General features: G+C 38.4%; 1 protein-coding gene across 1 annotated transcript; it reads right to left on the bottom strand.

Moving 5' to 3' along the window:
• Positions 1-463: 463 nt before the first annotated feature.
• LOC106419893 (transcription factor MYB61-like) lies at positions 464-2,106 on the bottom strand. The gene is made up of 3 exons (XM_013860737.3): positions 1,791-2,106; positions 1,572-1,701; positions 464-1,462 (listed from the first exon to the last, which is right to left on the bottom strand). Exons 1-3 carry the CDS (start codon positions 1,918-1,920, stop codon positions 739-741), a joined length of 984 nt encoding a protein of 327 aa, XP_013716191.2. The 5' UTR covers positions 1,921-2,106; the 3' UTR covers positions 464-738.
• Positions 2,107-9,805: the final 7,699 nt, after the last annotated feature.

Raw genomic sequence — 9,805 nt, forward strand, 5'->3', positions numbered from 1 at the left:
TTTCTTATTATTTTTAAAATATACTAATATCGTCTTTGAATTTAATGTCAAAACAAACATTGAACATTTTTTACGTACCGGTCAAGTTATTGCGTTAGGTTATTTAAAATATTTAAAAGTGGCTGTTTCGGATTGAAATCTTAAACAATAGTTTTGATATAAAGTAAATCAATTGACTTTAGGATAATAATAATATGAAACCATCCCATCTCTTCTTTCATGTTTATCAAGGTCAAATCCTCGAAACTATGTTCTTTTAACAACAAAAATATTGAATTCAGAAACCTAGACCAAATTTTAAATTTTTATTTTTTTTTGAAAAAGTGTCACTTCTTGTTAAGGCTTGTAATGTATTTATCAGATTTGCTTTAATTTTATGTTTTCCTTTTGTCTTGTAATTATTTACAGGTCTGAATAAATGGTGAAGGATGCATCTCTGGATCACAACTCGTTCACGGAAACATACAGAAACTGATTTATTACGTTCATCATTGTTCTTCAACAGATTAATTGCAAAGACAGACCTTTGGAACCATCGATAATACTATACATCATAATCTTTATAGCCAAATAAAAAGTATATAGTATGAAAGTGAAAGATTTGCAAAAGAAAGAATAATATTTGACGTATGACACATTTAAAATAGAAATAAAGACACTTAAACCCACTTTACGTACGTATGTATTGTATATGTTTTTGCTTTATACATCTGTTAAGAGTTAAGAAAAAAATAAAACCTAAAGGGACTGACCAAAAGAGACAGCCGTTCTCTGAAGGTCCTTGCAGAACACGTCACTTGCTTCAGGTGTGCTCAAACTCTCGTTCTGGCTTTGGCTCCAAGGATCTGCCAAGCTCGAAACATTGGCTAAGTAATCTGCCTCTGATTTGACGAAGACCGGTAGAGAGATCGGTGTGTTCAAATACTCTGACCATTTCAATTCCTCGAAGTTATGATTAGGTTTGACTAGAGAAGGAGAAAGATTTGGGACTGACCATGTGAAACCACCGTTGTCGGTGAAACTCGAGGTGTTGTTTGTCTGAAACTCCCAGTTAGGTGCTGCGTGATCAGTACTCGAACTGTTGTCCGGAGGAAAACTAATCGAAGGCTTAACACAAGAGTGCGTCTGAAACACAGAGCCATCCATGTTTCCGGTGCTAAACTGCACCGGAACCATGGAGCAGAGGGAAGACTCAACCGAGAGTCCGAGGTTGGCGTTGAAGTAGTCGGAGAAATCAGATGGCCTTACGTGAAAGAAGTCTTGGTTAGTCGCAGAGGAGGAACTAAGAGACATGTGGTCGTTGCTGCTTGTTGTTGGCTTGTCTCTGTCAACTTCGGAGATGGGTTTGTGTGTGTTTGGATCAATGCCTCTTTGTTTCAGCTTCTTCTTTATATTCGAGTTCCATAGATTCTTGATCTCGTTGTCGGTTCTTCCCGGTAGTTTAGCTGCAATCTGTGACCATCTGATAAAAAAAAAAAAGACAGAACAGAGTAAAAAACAGAGCAGAGAGACAGAAACAGAGGAAACCTAAAGACATAAACTTGATCCTCTGTTTTATTATGAATTATTACCTGTTTCCAAGAACTGCATGAAGCTCAACGATGAGATTCTCTTCGTCTTGAGAGAAAGCTCCTCTCTTTAAATCAGGTCTCAAGTAATTGATCCATCTCAATCTGCAACTTTTACCACATCTCTGCAAACCTGTATATAGTAGAAGAATCAGATTTGTTATTTCAAAAAAAAAAGTAGCTTCTTTTTAGATTATGTTTTTTTTTCTCTTGAAATGTTACCGGCATGTTTAGGAACAGAGCTCCAGCAGCCATGACCGTGATGGGTGATGTGGTTGAGAAGCTTCTCGTCTTCATCTGGAGACCAAAGCCCTTTTCTCAGCTTTTGTTTATAACAGCAAGAATGTCTCATGTTGTTTATTAAAGCTGTAATGCTGAGCCAAAAGTAACAATAAAAGAGAAGAAAGGAGAAAGCTCTGTTTTTTATTTTAAGTATTGGAAGAAAAAAGCTTTTGAGCTGAGAGAATGTATATGAAACTTTTGAAGGTTAATGGAATCTGAGGGGAAAGAGAAGAGAAAGATGGAGAAAATGAAGTAACAGATCTCTATAGAGAGAGTATTAATAGGACTAAGAAAAGTCACTTTAGGGTTTGTTGATTTTTTTTTGTTCTTTTTATTTTTTTTTGCCCTCTCTCTCTCTCTCTCTCTCTCTCTCTAGAAGTTTTGTTAAAGATATGTGCATTGTAGAACAATTTTGATTGGTCCACGTCGGATTGACTTAACTTTAATCATCATCATACACTCGTCATATCAAATGCAGTAATTAAAGTATATATGATCGACATTAATTTCAATCAATCCCAAGAAAATTATTTTCTTTTAGAGTTAAAACTGATGGTAAAGTGTGAGTTAAGTAGTGGAGACATGATCATTCATGTTCAACCTGTCCCCGAAGATTTTAGGAACTACTCTACTCTACGCAGCCAAAAACAGCGTGACCTAAGCAACTCTTTTAGAGTTTTTTAAAAGAAAATTCATGAAAGTAGTACTGGAGATTTTTCATGAACTTTTAAGAGTTTCTTTCTTTTAATATCCATATAAAGTTTTTGTTTTACAAAAACCTTTTCTGGTAGAAATCTATATCTACAGTAATGTAAACGACGGAATGAGTATTTAAAATTTGCCTTCAATTAGTTGACGAGAGAGTAAGTGAGTAACTTTCAATATCCATGACTTATTTCTTATAAAATAATAGTATTTGTTAGAGTGTGAACAAAAATCTAAAAACAGTTCGTGGTAATAATGGCAAGTCAACAAATTTTTTAATTAATGGATTCTAAACTAATGCGAATGTGAATTCCATACGAAGATGGCATGGATATTACAAACTTTTATCAAAGTCGCAGTGACTTTGGAGCGATGTGTGCTCCTAAAACGTTTTCAGTATGTGAGAAGGATCGGTATGGCTCTCGTTGGTGATGATATATCACATATGCCTAAAACAATTATGTTTTAGCTACACTCACAGGCTGTGTTTAAGATATGTGAATTTTTGAAAGTGATTCTCATTATCTTCATGCGAAAAAATCAATTTATTAACCTTTGTGAACCCAGAGTAATCAGCTGCTCTCTCAACAAAGGTAAACCACATGCATAGACCAAAACTACAATTTACTACAGCAGTAGAAGCGTTACAGAAAAATTATTTACAATGAGAATGGAATAATTAAAGTAACCCATTAGATGGTGTGTAGATAAGAATGAAGACAAAGAAGAGTTGTTTGTTGTCTTCGTGAAAGACTTCTGCAATGAATTAAAATTATTTAAAAGCAAATGCTAAATCAGGACTAAATCTTTGTGAATATGAATGCATCAATTAAAGGAAATAATGGGAAAAGTTTATAACCAGCAAGAAATTGACATAATTGGTTAATGTTCCCAGAAATGATTAAATGGATTAAATAGCTATATAACGAAATTTAGAAATTTAGCTTTAAAAACACGGTTTCTTTTGCAGATGAATGAGAATAATTAAGTGTCTCTTTTGTTTGCTTTATGCATTTTTAATTGACTCACTTCTCTTTGGCATTTTACTCCCTCTTTTGCCTTAAAATCAGCCATAACAGAGGCCTAGAGGGGGTATATTCTTTGCCCATTTACCCAAACTTTCCCTCAGATACTCACATGTTGAATTTTTGTAGCTTTCTTACGTTATCTAGAGACGGCCACTCGTTAGACTCTTGCCGTTTATCGGGTCCCAATCCTAAAAATATCGTGTACAACAATAAAAGACTATACGTAAACATAATTTCTTATTTTTAATTTTCAACGTCATGATGTTAAAGTTATTTATCTTCTTGATTCTTGATATTCTCATATGGTGTATTTACAGAGCTGTATTATACAATATGTGTAAGGCCTCCTAGCTACCGGTCTCGCTTACATACAACCCGCTTTTGGGTTCATGTGTAGATTTTATAAATAACAGAGACGATTGAAACTAAGTGTAAATAGGAATGGTCACTTTGATAGCTACACGTTCAAAAAACGCTCCGTTTTGGTAAAGCGAAAAGAAAGGCGATTTGGCGATCAAGGGTTTCGAGATGGATACGGCGGATCCGCCGGGTTTGTCTGACTCTCCGATGGGGGTTCAAGACGATCGGGATACGCGGAATACGAAGACGAACCATGGTGAATCAATCGGGGTAAAGGATTTGGGGAAACAACTGGGATCGGAGAAACAGGGTGAAGGTGAGATACAACGGGGATCTGTGAATCATGGGAGTGCTGTGGGCGAAGCTGTTGGCGGAGCCGTCGGCGAAGCTGTGGGCGAAGCTGTTGGCGGAGCCGTCGGCGAAGCTGTGGGTGAAGCCGTCGGCGAAGCTGTTGGCGGAGCCGTTGATGGAGCTGTAAATGGGAGAGTAAGATCGGAGGTTCCTACTAAAGGTTCATCGTGGGCTGAGGTTGCAAAAGAGAAGAAGATATTGAAGAAGTATGAAATCGATATCAATGAACGTGAAGGTCAAAAAGTGGTAGAGATTCCAGATGCAGTGCTTGAGAATGCAAACCATTTGTGGGAAGATTTTCTGGTTGGAAAGTTTCTTGATACGGCGCCACACATTGCAAGGGTTCATGCCATTGTAAACAAGATTTGGACTCAAGGGGAGAATACTCAAAGAGTTGAAGTTTATGAAGTAGACTCCACAACAATGAAATTCAAAGTCACTAATCCGATGATGAGAGCAAGGATTCTACGCCGTGGAATGTGGAATATAGGAAATATTCCGTTGGTTGTTACAAAATGGACGCCAGACGAGCTAAAGGGGAAGCCAGAAGTCAAGTCTATTCCATTATGGGTTCACCTTAAAAATGTGCCCATGCACATGTTCTCATGGCAGGGATTGAGTTTCATCTCAAGCGCAGCAGGATTTCCAGTGAGATTGCATCCTGAAACTGCCTCTTGCTCAAACTTCAAGCTGGCTAAAGTTTTTGTGAATGTGGATTTGTCAAAAGAGCTGCCTTCTAAGATAAATTTCACAAAAAATGGAAAGTCATTCTTAGTGGAATTTAGTTATCCATGGCTTCCACTTCGATGCCAAACCTGCAGCAAGTGGGGACATGTGGAGAAATCTTGTGTGATGAATAAAAAGGATGGGGTTGGTATGACTGAACAGATACAGAGGAATATGATGCAGAAAGCCAAGGAGACTGGGAAAAGCATTGAAGAAGTGAGCATCCTTAAAATTGGGCCTTCTAATTCTGAAGGTATAGAGGGAATTCTGATAGAGGCAGTTGTGGGTGAACTTGAGGAGGGGCAGATAGATGAAGGGTGGAAGAATGTAAATGCAGGGAAAAGTAGAAGTCCAACGAAGAGAGTGCTTACGTATGGTCAAGACAAACTGGTGACGCCATCAAGATTCCTGATACTTAATGAACTAAATGATTATGGCGAGTTGGATAGAGCGAAGAGTACCGAGGAAGTAACACAAATGGAGGTAGTTCAGCACAAGGAGGATATTGAAGAGCAGAATACAGGGATAGAAGAAATAAAAAAAGATGATCTTGTAGAAGAGAATGAAACTAGAGAAGAGGCAATTGATAGCGAAGAGGGGAAACAACAGGAGGTAAATAAAGATAAGGAAGACAGAGATAAGGGAGTGGAAAGTGCAGAGGGGGAAGTGAACGTAGTGAGATCACCAACCTACTGTGATATTGTGAAATCTCCTTCGAATGATGTTATTAGTAAAGCAGTTCAAAAATCTACAAAAGCTGATCTGGTCAACAACATTCGACCGTCTTTGCCGAGATCTTCGAAAGCTAATCATAAGGTCTTTCCTGAGAAACCTGGGCCTGGTAATCAAGGCAGAAACGCCTATCCAAAAACCTCTCAATGACAGGATTCTTCTGGAATGTAAGAGGGTTTAATAAAAGTTCGAAGCATGGTGTAGTTAAAGATTGGATTCTTAATAAAGATTTGAAGTTTGGTTGTCTGTTGGAGACCAGAGTAAAGGAGAGTAAGGCGAAGCATATTGTTTCTTCAGTGTTCTATGGTTGGTCTTGGATAAATAATTATGAGTTTAGTAGGAAGGGGAGAATTTGGGTTGTTTGGAGTACTCAGACGCGGCTAACTCTAGTATTCAAATCAAGTCAGATAATTACCGTTTCAGTATTACTAGAAGGGGAGACAGAGGAGTTCTTTTGCTCATTTGTTTATGGAGAAAATGTCATGGAGGATAGAAAGGAGTTATGGAGTGATATTAAGGATCATCAAGATGCAGCAATGTTTAGAGGGAAGCAGTGGATAATTATGGGAGATTTTAATGAGATTCTTGATGGGGAGGAGCATTCTAGTTATCAAGACTCGGGGTTAACTAATTCTGGGATGCGTGATTTTGAGAGCATAGTTCAGTACTGCAGGCTTGTGGATCTTGGTAGTCAAGGACCGAAATTCACCTGGTGCAATAAGAGAGAAGAGGGTCTTATATGTAAGAAGCTGGATCGATTTCTTGTTAATGATACTTGGCTGCAACGACAAGACAAATCGTATGGAGTTTTTGAGGCTGGAGGCTGTTCTGATCACCTTAGAGGCAGATTTCATTTGCAAACTGAGGCTGTAGGGAAGCGAAGACCATTTAAATTTACTAATGCAGTCGCTGAGATGTCGGATTTTATTAAGATGATTGAAGACCACTGGAAGGAAAATCAACCTCTCTTTCAGTCTACTTCAGCTCTTTTTCGATTTTCCAAATCTCTTAAAGCCCTGAAGCCTCTGATCAGAAGATTGAGTAAGGAGAAGCTGGGAAAGTTGTCTATGAAGGTAAAAGAGGCTTATAATAATCTCTGCAAGCAGCAAGAGAGATTAATGGAAGACCCCAATCTGGAAAACATTCATGAAGAACTGATAATTGAAGAGAGGTGGCAAAGAATCTCAACGATAGAGGAGAAAGTGTTAAAGCAAAGGTCAAAGATGCACTGGTTGCAATTGGGAGATGGTAATAATAAAGCTTTTCATAATGCTGTGAAGATTAGAGGGGCTATAAATGCTATTCGAGAAATAAGATGCCAATCAGGTGTAATGGCCACTTCTCAGGACGATATCAAAGCTGAGGCTGAGAGATTTTTTAGCGAATTCCTATCCTTTGAGCCCCCGGAAATTCAAGCCATATCAGTCGAAGAGCTGCAACAATTCCTTCCTTTTCGGTGTTCTAGTATTGAGAGAGAGCGATTGATTAAGCTGATAACTGATGATGAGATTCGAGAAGTGTTGTTCCGGATGCCAAATAATAAGTCCCCAGGGCCAGATGGATTCACAGCAGAGTTTTTCAAAGCCTCCTGGTCGATAATTGGTAAAGACTTCACTACTGCAGTTCACTCATTCTTCAGCAAAGGGTTTTTACCAAAGGGGCTGAATGCAACTATCTTAGCGCTTGTGGCAAAGAAGGAAAATGCTACTGAGATGAGAGACTATAGACCTATCTCCTGCTGCAATGTGTTGTACAAAGTGATTTCAAAGATTATTGCTAATCGACTGAAAGGTACTCTCCCGGGCTGTATCACTTACAATCAATCTGCGTTTGTTAAAGATAGATTGCTTGTTGAGAATCTTCTATTAGCCACAGAAATAGTGAAGGATTACCACAAAGAGGATGTCTCTCCTAGATGCTTTATGAAGATAGATATAGCAAAAGCTTTCGATACTGTTCACTGGCCATTTCTGTTGAATACTCTAAGAGCTCTTAACATGCCAGAGGAATTTGTTCATTGGATAGAGCTGTGTGTTTGCTCTCCATCTTTTTCGGTTCAAGTCAATGGAGAGCTGGCGGGATTCTTTCAGAGTCGTAGGGGCTTAAGGCAGGGATGTGCTTTATCTCCATATCTATTTGTTATCTGTATGAATGTGTTGTCTAGCATTCTGGATAAAGCGGCTGTCAGGGGGATTATTGGTTACCATCCTAAATGTCAGAATATTTTGCTCACGCATTTGTGTTTTGCTGATGATCTTTTGGTGTTCACGGATGGAACCAAAAGATCTATTGAAAATGTTCTGAAGATATTTGAAGACTTTGCTGTAATCTCTGGTTTAAAGATCAGTTTGGAAAAGTCTACATTGTTCACAGCTGGATTATCTGATATTCAAGCGAGAGATATCCTAACCTGCTTCCCATTTGCTTCTGGAAAATTACCAGTCAGGTATCTCGGCCTTCCTTTACTCTCTAGGAAGATGACGATCAATGACTACATGCCTTTAGTAGAAAAAATCCGGAAAAGGATGAGCTCTTGGACTGGGAGATTGTTGTCTTATGGAGGAAGGTTACAGCTCATTAATTCGGTTATCACTAGTATGGCAAACTTCTGGTTATCGGCTTTTCGGCTGCCAAGCAGTTGTTTGAAAGAGATAGAGAGATTGTGCTCTGCTTTTTTGTGGTCAGGGCCAGACCTAAAGACAAGCAAGGCGAAGGTATGTTGGCAAGATGTTTGTCTACCCAAGAAAGAAGGTGGGCTGGGGATTAGACCTTTAAAAGAAATCAGCATTGTGCTTGGTTTGAAGTTGGTATGGAGATTGTTCTCTTCTCACTCTTCCTTATGGGTGAAGTGGATTCACTGCTACCTAATAAGGAAAAGCTCCTTCTGGTCGACGAAATATAATGCTAGTAGTGGATCTTGGATGTGGAGAAAGATTCTGAAGTTAAGAGAGATAGCTAAATCTTATATTCGAATGGAGGTCCACAATGGCAGAAACACATCTTTCTGGTATGATTCTTGGTCTTCTTTAGGATGTCTCAGAGATCTTCTTGGAGGGAGAGGTACAATTGGTATTGGCATTACAGAACATGCTTCGGTTGAGGAAGTGATGCTCTATCATCGGAAAAGAAGACATAGACTGGCTATTCTTAACACTGTGGAGGAAGAAATTGAAGAGTTAAAGAGCAGACGTAGTGAGGAGGATGATATTCCCTTATGGAGGCAGGCTGAGACCAGATTTACAAAAGTTTTCTCTACGAAGAAGACATGGCTCTACATGAGACAGGAGCAACCAGTATGTATTTGGAATAAAGGAGTATGGTTTTCACAATCTACTCCCAAATATTCTTTCATGTTATGGGTGGCTGTGAAGAACAGGTTGCAAACCTGTGACAGAATGAAGAAGTGGAATACATCTATAAATGGAGTTTGTGTGTTATGTCAAGAGGAAGATGAGACTTGTTCACATTTATTCTTCAAGTGTAGATACTCGGGGAAAGTTTGGAAGTCATTGATAGGTGGGATTATGAAGGGAGCTTTCTCTATGGAATGGAGTGTGATTCTGGAATTGATTTCCCAATTAAGTTCTAGTTTCACACCCTCTGAAGTATTCATTATCAGATATACTTTTCAAGTGTTGCTACATAGTATTTGGAGGGAGCGCAATGCTCGTCGGCATGGAGAGCAACCAAGAGATGAATTGTTACTGATTAAATGGGTTGATAAAGTGATAAGACTGAAGCTTCTTGCTGTGAAAGGAACGGGGCAACAATACCTTGAGGAAGGCTTGAGTGTGTGGTTTGGCTCAAGAGTTACATGAGTTTTTCTTTTTGACATACAGAAAAGTAGAGTTTTGAGAGTCTATTGATATGTATATGGAGATCATAACAGTAGCACTTGATGTAATTAAAGTTTTGATTGAATAAAATTTTACATTCATTCAAAAAAAAAAAGAAACTAAGTGTAAATACTCAATACTAAAAGCCAATTCTTAACTAGTTTATGTAACTTAATTTAGATCTTGTTTGATAAACTATAAAGGTTTGCTAATCAGT

Source organism: Brassica napus, chromosome A9 (assembly GCF_020379485.1).
Source record: "Brassica napus cultivar Da-Ae chromosome A9, Da-Ae, whole genome shotgun sequence".
Lineage (NCBI taxonomy): Eukaryota > Viridiplantae > Streptophyta > Magnoliopsida > Brassicales > Brassicaceae > Brassica > Brassica napus.

Bases quoted from the DNA above. Each gene is read 5' to 3' on its own strand.
- LOC106419893 (XM_013860737.3), bottom strand. From the start codon at position 1,920: ATGAGACATTCTTGCTGTTATAAACAAAAGCTGAGAAAAGGGCTTTGG. The intron at 1,702-1,790 runs GTAACATTTCAA...TACTATATACAG, and splicing joins CTCTGTTCCTAAACATGCCG to GTTTGCAGAGATGTGGTAAA. The intron at 1,463-1,571 runs GTAATAATTCAT...TTTTTTTATCAG, and splicing joins CATGCAGTTCTTGGAAACAG to ATGGTCACAGATTGCAGCTA.